The sequence below is a fragment of the Garra rufa genome, chromosome 9 (assembly GCF_049309525.1).
Source record: "Garra rufa chromosome 9, GarRuf1.0, whole genome shotgun sequence".
NCBI lineage: Eukaryota > Metazoa > Chordata > Actinopteri > Cypriniformes > Cyprinidae > Garra > Garra rufa.
Genome location: NC_133369.1, coordinates 28536518 through 28550067, shown reverse-complemented (window position 1 = coordinate 28550067; position 13550 = coordinate 28536518). Strand labels below are relative to the sequence as shown.

Sequence of the window (13550 nt, the reverse complement as noted above, 5' to 3'; positions counted from 1 at the left end):
CTTTCAGCTCTTTCATTGTGAGTCATGTTTTTTTACGGGATTCGTACCCAAGGATTCTGCATCCTAAATCCAATTCCCACAGGTACATTTTCGCCATGAGATCAGGGACCTCATTTATAAAACTTTCTTACGCACTGATTTGATCTTAGAGTGTTCGTACGATCAAATCCACGTCAAAGTACAGATTTATAAAAACCGTCTTTGATGTGGAAAAGTACTTATCTCCACGTCAGATTCCAGCTTGGCGTACGACCGTTTCCTTGTGGTAATGCCTGGTATTGCAGATGGATCAGCCTCACTATAATTTGATTTCTTGCGCTCCTTTTTACTTGCCATTGTCACAGAGTTTTTGCTTTAGGAATGAGCTCATTTTATATGTTAATTAATTAAGCAGGGGCATTTCGACGGCGGAACATTCAGCTGCACACAATTCCACGATCATTTGTGATTTATAACCGAATGACTGGCGTACGCATGGATTTCGTGTGTACGTTCGTTTCTCTGAATCACTCTTACGATCAAATCAGAAAAGTTCTTAGATAAAATCAAGGATGGTTTCTACGCAAGTCTTTATAAATGAGGCCCCAGGTACATTTTACAGCATTAGTTTTTCTTTGAGAAAATTGGGCTTGTACTGTACCTGATATATATACAAAAATGATATTAAATTAAATCAAATTGCAGCTTGTGAATCAAAGTTAGAGTCTAATCGAATCTTGAAATTTGTGTCAAAAGCCCTCCATAAAAACCTCCATAAAAGTATCATAATAGACCAGATCTCAAGCCACAGGATATGTAAGGAGATCAAATAAATAAATAAATAAATGAATAAATGAATAAATAAATAAGGCCTCAGATCATGTTAATTGTAATTACATGGAAAAGTGTGACAAGTACAATATTTAAAATCTCCTCTTTGTGCTTCACAGAAGAAAAAAATCAGATAATACAGGTTTGGAATGAGGATGAGTAATGACAGAAGTTTCATTTTTGAGTGAACTATTTCTTTAAGTGCTTGTGATTACAAAAAGCAACATAAGAAATGCTGAAGCATGAAATGGAGACACGTTTGTGTTGGGTTACATGAGCTATTTGGTGTTTTTTTTTAGACAGTTTGTGACTAGACAGGTGATCGATTGTTCAGATCAAGTACAATGGTGCTATTGTTGATCAGTTTTTGTTGACCAAATTCCATGTGGATTTTGAATGCTTATTTAACATATGAACTAATAACTGTATTCCAAAATGTCTTTAAATGCTATTACTAGAACCTTTGAGACTTGAACACATCACATTTACTTGCACATCACAGTGTACATTATTTGATGTCATGAGTTGTGTTGAGCTTTGATTTACGTGGGTGATTTGCTGTTTTTTTTTTTTACAGGAAAAAACTATAGATGTTATGTTAAGTGGCTCATTCAGCATTATTATACACGTTCTGCTAGACTCCATCACCAGACACACCTCTTCCGTCATCCAGCCAGCGTGGAGGGGCAGAGTCCGCTTACAACGCTTCATCTGGATATCTGATTTCCTCTACACATAAACAACATTTACTGTAACCTTGAGCAGTCAGAGCAGCACAGAAAAAAAAACATGGAATCTGTGCCACTCTCTTCCCAAACAAAATGTCAGATTTTTATAAACATGTAAGCGTATATATACTTTCATGAGGTTTCAAGTATGTTTGAATCCGATAAGACCTAAAATATAAAATATCTCCAGCCAAAGTAGTGTTGCAGTGTAACCTACAAACAAAAATAATACGCAAAAGAAATTGAAGGAAATTTCAACTTGTACATGTGGAAACATACATTACAATGTTTTTGTATTGGTAAAATTGAACGAGATGTCATCTAAGCACTATTCATTTAACGGTGAGTGTTTACAGTGCCATAGATGCCCATTGAAGCTCAGTGACAAATGCATTGCTCTCACAAATACACAAGGAGTTTGATTTAAACAAGCTGTGTCTTGCACTGCCAGCCGTCTAGACATCATCCTTGCCGTTGTGCTAATGCATGCAGGCAAGCACATTTTAGTTTAGCCACTGTCAGCCAAGATAGTGTCTCCTTCACTGATAAACAGATTAGATATCTGAGGCTTTGATAAAGAAAGGGCAGCGCATGCACACAAAGACTTGTTTGTGAACTTAGGTTTGTGGTTGAGTTGGTGTAACACAAACTGGAGCATTTGTGTTTGTGACATACAAATGATACTTTCACTTAATAATAATAGTTCACTTAATAATAATTAGCCATTCATAAAGTTGACTCTGGGTAACAAACCTTTTTTTCTTTTTGCAAGATTAATGGTAAAATGAGATAAATGCTGAAAAGTGCTAGGATGACTCATGAACCAATAGAAAGCGTTTCTTTGTCACACCATGTCTTGGCGGTCGTTTTAAACTTTTGGTGCCCCACGAAAAAATGTAGTTTTTATTTTATTTGATTCACTTTTTTTAAGGCTGACCTTCATTTTAAACATTCAGAGTGATTATTATTTTTTTTTTTTTTTGTATTTTCACGATTTTTTAATGTGGTGTTGCCTGGAAATGTACATTATTGCAGTGGACATGGACACAGTGGATGTAACGACTATAAAGAATGTACATTATATCTTTTTGTCTCTTTTTTTTCTCATTTTCTAATATTTGTATGTATTTAACAGGGATCCATTACAATTACATTCCATCACGGCAGTTGAAATAGGTCACTCTACTGTTGAAAACTGTATTACAATTCATTGCTGATTTTACCTTAATAGAATGTGTTTGATGCACAGTTTTAAAGCACAAGCTGACTACAGTAGGACACCTGCTCCACCATGTGGTGATCCTCAATGTCTTTGTGAAAAAAGACCATTCTTAAAAACATTCATGTTATTATGGAAGCCCTATTGAATCCTACTGCTACTTATTAGTTAATTTGGACTATGTTTGATAACAATTACCATTACATTTTTTAATGTCAATACAAAATATTTTGAATTTGTATTTTAAGAGATTAAATTTTTTTATATAATATTTGCAAATTTTTGCATGTAGAGTTTCTGATTTTTGCAATTCGTGACTATGTACACATTTGGTTTCAAATATCAATGCTGACTACATCTTATTGAAACCATTTTAATGGTTTAAGTATGCACTGATATCTAGAAAAGTAAAGTTCGGAACAAATGCTAGAGCAGTGGTTCTCATCCAGGGGTCTAGGCCTGAATATACCTAAAACTATTTAGGTTAAGGTAAATTTATTTTGTGTGTGTGTGTGTCTTTTGTCTTTGAAGAACCAATGACTTCATGATCTTGTAAAACCCTAATACACCGCGTTCCAAATTATTATGCAAATGATATCTTACTCTGGTTTTCATAATTAGTCAATGCAAATGACAGTCAGTATAATAAGTCATCAACCATTAGGGTATAATTCGAATTTTATTGAACAAACCTCCTAATGATAACAATATTTATTTCAAAAATAAAAAACTGAAAATGCACTGTTCCACATTATTATGCACAACAGAGTTAAAACATTGTATAGGTTGTAAAGAACTGAAAATGGGCATTTGCTGAATTTGCAGCATTAGGTGGTCATATTTACTGAAATCAAAAGCTATTTCAATCAAAAACATCCTAACTGGGCAAGTTACATCTTACCATTGGACCCCTTCTTTGATATCGCTATCAAAATTCTTGCATCCATTGAATTTGTGAGTTTTTTGGAGAGTTTCTGATTGAATTTGTTTGCAGGATGCCAGAATAGCCTCACAGAGCTGCTGTTTTGATGTGAACTGCCTCCCACCCTCATAGATCTTTTGCTTGAGGATGCTCCAAAGGTTCTCAATCTGGTTGAGGTCAGGGGAGGATGGTGGCCACACCATGAGTTTCTCATCTTTTATGCAGATAGCAGCCAATGACACAGAGGTATTATTTGCAGCATGAGATGGTGCATTGTCATGCATGAAGATGATTTTGCTACGGAAGGCACAGTTCTTCTTTTTGTACCATGAAAGAAAGTGGTCAGTCAAAAACTTGACATACTTTGCCGAGGTCATTTTAATACCTTTAGGGATCCTAAAGGGGCCAACCAGCTCTCTCCCTATGATTCTGGCCAAAAACGCCAGCTCTTTGTTGTGGTCGCAAACTTGTTGGGACATGTTCCATCCACTACTCCATCCATCTGGACCATCCAAAGATGCACAACACTCATCAGTAAACAAGACTGTTTGAAAATGAGTCTTCATGTATGTCTGGGCCCACTGCAACCGTTTCTGCTTGTGAGCATTGGTTAGGAGGAGTGGCCAAATAGTAGGTTTATGCACGACTGCAAGTCTCTGGAGGATCCTACACCTTGGTGTTCGCGGGACTCAAGAGGCACCAGCAGCTTCAAAAACCTGTTTGATACTTTTTAATGGCATTTTAGTAGCTGCTCTCTTAATCTGATGAATTTGTCTGGCAGAAACCTTCCTCATTCTGCCTTTACCTGCACGAACCTGTCTGTGCTCTGAATCAGCCTCAAATCTCTTCACAGTACGATGATCACGCTTACGTTTTCGTGAAATATCTAATGTTTTCATACCTTGTCCAAAGCATTGCACTATTTGACGCTTTTCGGCAGCAGAGAGACCTTTTTCTTTCCCATAATTGCTTGAAACCTGTGGCCTGCTTAATAATGTGGAACGTCCTTCTTAAGTACTTTTCCTTTAATTGGGCTCATTTGGCAAACTATTTATCACAGGTGTCTGAGATTCATTTCAGTGATCCAAAGAGCCATGAGACACAATACCATCCATGAGTTTAATTGAAAAACAAAAAACTGTGTGTTTATGACACTTACATCCAATTTGCATAATAATTTGGAACGCGGTGTATATGAGTGTATTCAGAAATTGTGAGTAAAAATGTATTTCTAAACCAGTGGCTTATAAAGTTAAAACTGTATATAAAATCTATAACTATATTTTATACTGTAAGTTTAGATTTACACATCACATTTCATACATCTTTACACATTGTGAGATGCATTCTGTGGAAAATGACTAAGCAGTCATCAGGTATTTTCCTACCACACAGCAGACTGTCACAAGTATGCATGTCTTTTCAAAACTAAATCAATGAACCAGCAAAGTTTTTTCAGTTCTTTACCGAAACCTTGTGACTTCATAGGTCATCTAGATAAGTACCTGAACTCACTCTTTGAAACCATTTCAGATTTAAAGATAGTACAGGATTCCTGACAATAGTTCATCTGTACATTGATAGGATTGTGTTGGTGACAGTTACAGTATTCTTTCTTCAGAAATATTCAGAGATGTAACTCAACAGAAATGTATGTGAGGAAGTATGATGTGTTTTGTTTCTGCCTTTTGTTCTTTAAGAACTTATTGACCTGTTAGGAATGATAAAGAGATGCTGGGTCATGTTTTTATTCCCTTTATGTTATGTTGCTATAAACTCCACAAGAAAATCCACTTAAATCCACTTCCGCTTGCTCAGTGTGAGACAGTACCAATATTGGTAACATTATAACATTGATTTTATAGTTTATACAAATAGCTTCTTTTAGTTAATCAGTTTAAAATGAAATGAATGTCAGATTTTTTGTTATAAATTGTGAACATGGCAGCTGAGGGCCAATTCTCTTTTTTCCCCTCAGTTATTCTGTTTTACAGTATCTCACAAAAAGTGAGTACACCCCTTACATTTCAGCAACCATTTAGTATATCTTCTCAAGGAACAGTATTATAGAAATGAAACTTGGATATATTTTAGAATAGTCAGTTTGCAACTTGTATAGCAGTATAGATTTACTGTCCTCTGAAAATAACTCAACATGCAGCCATTATTGTCAAAATAGCTGGCAACAAAAGTGAGTACACCCTAAGTGATAACAGCAGTATGTTGTTTAACCATGCAAAGCCACATGTCCTATTCATCATGTTTATGTTTTTTGTCTGCTTGACAGGATCATACAAAGTTGTGTATCTTGTATTAGAGCAGTTAAAATTAGGTGCTTTAAGTACAATTATCTCATGCTAACCACTAGATGTTCAACATGGCATCTCATAGCAAAGAACTCTCTGAGGATTGTTGCTCTCCACAAAGATGGCCAAGGCTATTAGATGTTCAGTAACATCCTGAAACTGAGTTACAGTACAGTGGTCAGGGTCATACAGAGGTTTTCCAAGATGGGTTCCATTCAGAACAGGCCTTGCAAGGGTTGATCAACGAAGCTGAGCACTCGTTCTGTGCGTCAGATCCAGAGCCTGGCTTCAGAAAAACATCTGCAACCTTAAAAGCAATGCTGGCAGCACTCATGCATATGTAGAAGGTCAGCTTGTCAGTGCTTAGACCATATGCCGCACACTGCAACAAGTTGGTTTGCATAGGCATCGTCCCAGAAGGACGTCTCATCTGAAGCTGACATACAAGAAAGCCCGCAAACAGTTTGCTGAGGACAACATGTCCAAGAGCATTAATTACTGAAACCATGTCCTGTGGTCTGATGAGATAAACATGTTTGGCTCAGATGGTGTCCAGCATGTGTGGTGATGCCCTGGTGAGGAGTACCAAGAAAATTGTGTCTTGCCTACTGTCAAGCATAGTGGTGGTAGCATCATGGTCTGGGGCTGCATGAGTGCTGCTGGTACTGGGGAGCTGCAGTTCATTGAGAAAAACATGCATTCTGAAGCGGAACATGATGCCTTCCCTCCAGTCAAAAGTATACATTTTCAACTTGCGCAGGATGTTAAAATTGTTTTGAAGCCATAATATAATATTCTGCAGTAGTAATTGTGAGAAAATTAGGCTGTATTAATCAATACTCTTGTGTTTAAATCATACTTTGTGTGAAAAGGAATAGAAGGTTTACTGCCTCTAGTGTTCATTTCATTTGGAAACTGCAGTGATTTGTACATATAGGTATGTTTTTTCAGGTTTGCAGAAATGTATATAATGGCACGCATTTCCAATGAGCCTTTGTTGCATGTGAGGGAACCTGCGATGAATCAAACATCAAATAAAGCAAAATTATATGAAACTAAAAATAGTAAATTAGTCATCACCCTGATAGCACACATATATCTCGGAGACATCTATTTGACGTCTGCATTTATATTTTTTAGATTGTTTGCTCATCTGCAATACATTTATAGGACGTCTCCTATGAGATATCAAATAGACGTCTAATAGATATCTTTAAGATGTTTATTGTTTAGAATGTATGTAAAACTGACATCTTACAGACGTCTGTCAGATGTTTGTACACAGCAGTTGTTTTTCAGATCAAGAGATCTTTAACAGACATCTTGCAGACATACGTGTGCTATCTGGGCAGGTGCCATGTTTAACGCAGCAGCATCTCAGAGATCTTAAATTAATTAATTAGCAGAAGTTACACCACCTTTTGACGTCATTAAACAATGCCCCTATTGTTGAACTAATGCGGTTCAAACGACAGAGATGTGACCGTGTTTGGGAAACTGTCATGACTAGCTAGTTCATTTCCACAACAATGCATTGTACTTTGGTGGTTGTACAGAAAACGCACTCCAGGGGTCACAAGTTCCGTCTTTACCAATAGAGTTCAATGGAAGTAATGACCATAGTTAGCTAACAATGATTCTGGGAAATGCACACCAGGTCGAAAGCTGTCGTTCCAACTTTGCGATGATGTTTGCCAATGTTTGTTGGAACTATGGTTTCGGAAAACACAGAATCATCAAACTATGCTGATAACAACGAAACTTGCAACCCTAATTGACTAACAATGCTTTTAGGAAATGCACCTCTAGGTAGTTATGCAAGTCATGCAGCCTAAGGAGCCATTCATGTAGAATAAAAACATGAGGCACTGGTAGTGGAATGAGGAAAGACTAGCCCTCAAGGTGTGTTTTTTAAAAGTTAAACTTGAACTTAAGTGCCTACGTCATGTCATGCACAAAATGCTGCAAAAACCAGTGGAATGAAAAAAACATGTTCTGTGTGAAAGGCCTTTTATCTTCCTGACAAGATATACAATGATTTATTTAGTTGGTTAGGGTCTTCCAAAAACTGTTCATTATTAAAATACAATACAAAAGTGTGCTAATTGAAATCAGTTTGGTAAATATGGGTTGCTTTTGCTAATCAAAATATTATTAAAAATGTTAAACCTTAATCTTAGACAAGATGTGTTTTCTGAATATGAATAAACAGTGTTGTGTGTCTGCATGTGTGTGTGTGTCATTTTTTTCTGTATGGAAGCTCAGTATAAGGAAGTAAAAAAAAAAAAAACTGTCTGCACTATCTGCACTATCTGCATATTTAAATGAGTTGTCAAACTTCAAGAAAATCTCACTTACCTGCCAAACTGGGTGATCAAACAGTTTTATGTTATAACTTCAGCCACTGATGAGTGAAAACTGGTATGTATCTCCCTTTATTACAGAGTTTTAAATTACATATTTTGATGGCCTGTTATAAATTTACCTGAGATATTAGTAGTGTTTTAAAATGATAAAATACTTACAAATTGACTTAGTGTATCCACTGCATTTTGCTTGCAAATTTTAATGCAAGTGATAACCATCAAATGTGATTATTTCCAGTGAAAATGCATGTATGTGGTTTTCTTCTGCTGAGCTTGGTTTTCACTCTTTGTCTTGCATCACCTACAGTAAGTGCCATAGTTGACAGGGTTTGTTATAGTACACTGTAAGGGTGATATTGTTGATTTTAAAATCTCTTCTAATTATTGTTTTCTTATCTTGTGTCCTCAGCCCCCACCAGATATTAGTAAGTACAGCATAGATATTTATTTGTTGTAAAGTTATTGTAATATGTTTTCAGTGTGCAGAGTAAAAATATCCTGTTTTGATCAGTGTCAGACAATGTAATGCTCTTTTCAAATTTTACTTCCTAAAATTATGTTTTTCACCTCTTTTTGTTTTCTTCATTACAAATTTCCTCATTGGCACTACAGAGGAATGGAAGGACATTCCAGATATAAACAAAGGTAAAAACCAATATTTTATCTTAAGAACTCAAGTATGTTTATATAAGTCAACTTATATCTAATTTTGTTTATAAATAATTTTTACTCATGTCTTATTCAAGCATACGTACTGTGAACTGAACAGTCTTGTGGTTATAGGTTTAAATCTCAGAGAAGGAGACATCATGATGGTGAGTTCTGTTTGTTGTTCATTGTATAAATACAATACTGGATAATTCAGTAGATCTATGACTATTTCTGTCAGGATGCTTAAAAAAATCTGTTTTAAAGCCAAATCAAAGGAGTGCCATTCTTGGGAATCAGTACCGCTGGAATATTTCCATCCCCTATGAGCTGAGTGTGGCTCTCAGTAAGAAAAACAGGAATTTCTCACTTACAATTGTGTCAACTTTAAATTAGTATTTAAATCAACTTTCATATGTTTTCCATGGTTATAGGTGTGAACTATAAAGGAGTCATTCTGAGAGCGTTTGAGCAGTTCAGACTGAAATCATGTATTGACTTTAAGCCCAGAACAGCAGAAGACATTTCTTACATCTCTGTGGAGAGTCGTGAAGGGTACAGTATGGTTCCTGTTAGTAATAAATATTAGTAATATATATCTTACACTATATAGCCTAAACAATGCTGTACTGTTAGTGAACAACATTTAAATGAATAAACTCCCAATCAAAAGTCTGGACACACTTGACTATTTTGTGGAAAATATGATTTGAATTGTAGTGTTGTTAACATTATACTTCAATGTAACTGTTATGTGAACGTGCTGTCTCTCTTGTTTTTCAGGTGTTGGTCATATGTCGGTCGTACATCTGCAGGAGCTCAGACTCTTTCCATTGGAAATGGCTGTGGAATAAAAGCCATTGTTGAGCATGAGTTTCTCCATGCACTGGGATTTTGGCATGAGCAGTCAAGATATGACAGAGATGATTATGTGACCATTAACTTTGAAAACATCATCACAGGTTGCCCTGTATATTTTTTAACTAGTATTATTATTTTGTTTTTAAACTTCAATTGACTTTAAGGGGAAAAAAATAAAACAGTCCTTTGATTACTTGATTTATACACACATACTGATTGCAGTGTCCAGTCCATTATTTAAGTAGTTAAATTAATTATTAAGCCCTGTATTTATTATTATTATTATTTTGATTTTAACTTTAAAGGGTTACGCCACTCCAAAATGAAAATTTTGTCAATAATCACTTTCCCCCATGTTGTTCTAAACCTGTAAAAGCTTTGTTCATCTTCAGAACACAATTTAAGATATTTTGGATGAAAACCAGGTTTGTCACTGTCCCATTGACTCCCCTGTAAATACCACTGTCAAGACCCAAAAAAGCATGAAAGGTATCATCAAAATAGTTCATCTGGCAGTCAATGGGACAGTGACAAGCCTCCCTGTTATCATCCAAAAGATCTTAAATTGTGTTCCGAAGACGAACTAAGCTTTTACGGGGGTAATTGATTAATGACAAAATTTTCATTTTGGGGTGGAGTTGTCTTTTAGGAAAAAAGTAAAACAGTCCTTTAATTACCTAATGATATATACAGACATACTGATTGCAGTGTTTATTTAACTTATCAGCACTTAAATAAGCCATTCCTTATTAAAAACACACACACACACACACACACACACACACACACATGTTGGGTTTACATGTTTTATGGGGACATTCCATAGGCGTAATGGTTTTTATACTGTACAAACCGTACTTTCTATCGCCCTACACCTACCCTACACCTAAACCTAGCCCTCACAGGAGATTGTGCATACTTTTACTTCATCAAAAAAACTAATTGTGCATGATTTATAAGCCTGTTTCCTCATGGGGACCTGAGAAATGTCCCCACAAGGTCAAAATCTACTGGTATTCCTATCCTTGTGGGGACATTTGGTCCCCACAACGTGATGAATACCAGGTACACACACACACACACACACACACACACACACACACACACACATCAATAATTCCATCAGTCTTTATTTTCAGGATATTCAAGCAATTTTGATAAATACAGTGAGTACCAAACCACCACCCAAGGCACCCCATATGACTACTACTCTGTGATGCATTATGATAAAAATGCCTTCAGCAACGGTAATGGATCCACAATCATTACCAAGCGTCCTGAGTTCCAAGATGTGATTGGTCAACGACTGGACATGAGTGAATATGATGTGATTGAACTCAACAAACTCTATAAATGCAGTAAGTATTTCCCACATTATGTTTTATTTGTGGCTTTTATGGTTGTATCATTTTTTTTTCTATGTAAGATCAAAATATTTCCGTTGTTTTTTTTGTTTTTTTTTTGTTAAATTACTTAGTAGGAAAGTTTGATATAAGGGAAACCAGGGAAAATGTGTTGGGAATAGTAGTTGTAATCAATTGATTCTAACTCTAACATGTGTGTTTGTTTGCATTACAGATTCGTCCATCTCTTTTCTAGATCACTGTAGTTTTGATGATGAGTCTCTGTGTCAAATGAGCGTCTGTTCTGCTGTTGCTTATGGCTGGCAGAAAGTGAAGTCAGTGAGTGGCATCAATGTGACTGACCACACATACTTGGGCAAAGAACAAAATGGTGAGATCTGTTACAGTCATGAATTATATTTTTATTGCCCAAAAATGCCTCACTTTCAGCCATAGTTGCAGTCACTGTACCATCCAGTTTCACACATCTATACACCTGTTTTAATGTCTGCAGGGACGTCTTTCTTCATGCACTTCAGCACTGAGGGGAGAAATGAGGGGGATGCAGCCAAAATGGAGAGTAAGACGATGACCCCTAAAAGAGACTGCAAAGTCCAGTGTCTGCAGTTCTACTACTATCACAGTGGTCATGAGTCTGACCAGCTCAACATCTGGATCCGAGAGTACCAGAATGAAGAAGACAGCAGAGGAACTCAAACACTTATGGATCAGATCACAGGTTAGTGCTTAAGTCCTTTACATATTATAAAACATATAAAGTTGATATATACAGTCTAATTTTCTTGCAGGAACCCCTGGTAATTACTGGAAGCTGCATCATGTGCCACTGAATGCAAATAAAACTTTCCAAGTTGTATTTGAAGCCCGTAAAGGAGCTGGAAACTCCAGTGGAGGATTTTCACTGGATGATATCAATATTTCAGAGACTGAGTGTCCCCACACATGGCAGATAAGAAACTTTGAGAAGGTTTTGAACAACAGTGTGTCTGGCACCGAAATGTACAGTCCATTGTATTACTCCAGTGATGGTTATCGCTTTCAGGCTGCATTATTGTTGTGGAAGAATGACATTTATATATATGTTCGTCTGGTATCTGGTGCATATGATGACCAATTGCAGTGGCCTTGTCCTTGGAGACAAATAACCTTCCAGATGCTTGACCAGAATCCACACATACAGAAGCGCATGTCCTCTGACCAAAGCATCACCACTGATCCTGCTTGGGCTTCTTCCAGTGAGATCTTTAATGCAATCTGTTTATTTTTCTGAATATTTTTACTTAGTTGAAAATCAAAGTTATTATCTGTAGATTTTAAAGGCCTTTAAAAAGCTATATTGTGTTGTAACAGATGTCAGTTATTACTGGGACAATCCTCGAAAAGGTGGAATTCAAGACGTCATCAGCAATGAGTCTGTGTTTGTGGGTACCTGGATTTATTCATATTATGTAAGGAAAGATGATCTCACTAGAAGAGAGTTTATCAAGGGTGGTGACATCATATTTCTCTTCACCATGCAAGGTAGGTTTTGTGAAGTAACTTCAGAGAACAAGATGATGGCAAAAATTCATTTGGCGGCTATGATATATTACAGTTGTGTCCCGTTTTCTGATCATTTATATAAATTACTTTTACCAATCCAGATATCTCAGGACTTCTTCAATATAACTCTCTACCCTGCCCTAAAGTAACAGTGAAGAACTTCAACATTACTTCTGACGCGAGTGACCAACAGGGAGCATGTTCTCCAAGGTGAATGTCCTTTTGTCCCTCTCTTTTACCCTCATTCAAAATACATAAAAAATCTTAAGAATTACTCCACTTTCAGAATAAAAAATTATTCATGTCTTTCTTTCTTCGGTCGTAAAGAATACACGTTTTTTTTTTTGTTTTTTTTTTTTGTTTTTTTTTTTGAGGAAAACATTCCAGGATTTGTATTCCATATAGTGGACTTCAATGGTGCTCAACGGATTGAAGGTTAAAAAGGCAGTTTCAGTGCAGCTTCAAATGGCTCTAAACAATCCCAGCCGAGGAATCAGGGTCTTATCTAGCGAAACAATTAGTCATTTTCTTTAAAAAAAATTATATTTCTACAAATTTAACCACAAATGCTCGTCTTGTCTAGCTCTGCGATGCACATGCGTATTCTGTGCACTCAGGTTCAAGACAGTTAGGCTATGTTGCAAAACTCTCATTTTCTCCTCCAACTTCAAAATCGCCCTACATCGCTGTTTTACTTTTTTTGTAAAGGGTGTTTGACCCGCCTTGCACGTTCACTTTGTAAACACTGTACATTTGTGTACATGCAGCGATGTAGGAGTTGGAA

General features: G+C 36.4%; 1 protein-coding gene across 1 annotated transcript in view; it reads left to right on the top strand.

The window, feature by feature from the left end:
- Positions 1-9160: 9160 nt before the first annotated feature.
- The window catches only part of LOC141343210 (meprin A subunit beta-like), a 19580-nt gene continuing 15190 nt past the window's right edge, over positions 9161-13550 (top strand). Inside the window, exons 1-10 of the mRNA XM_073847811.1 lie at positions 9161-9166; positions 9267-9345; positions 9434-9554; positions 9783-9961; positions 11000-11218; positions 11439-11594; positions 11718-11942; positions 12013-12459; positions 12575-12745; positions 12868-12976. Coding sequence (XP_073703912.1) covers positions 9161-9166; positions 9267-9345; positions 9434-9554; positions 9783-9961; positions 11000-11218; positions 11439-11594; positions 11718-11942; positions 12013-12459; positions 12575-12745; positions 12868-12976 — 1712 coding nt within the window. The remainder of the gene's footprint in view (positions 9167-9266; positions 9346-9433; positions 9555-9782; positions 9962-10999; positions 11219-11438; positions 11595-11717; positions 11943-12012; positions 12460-12574; positions 12746-12867; positions 12977-13550) is intronic.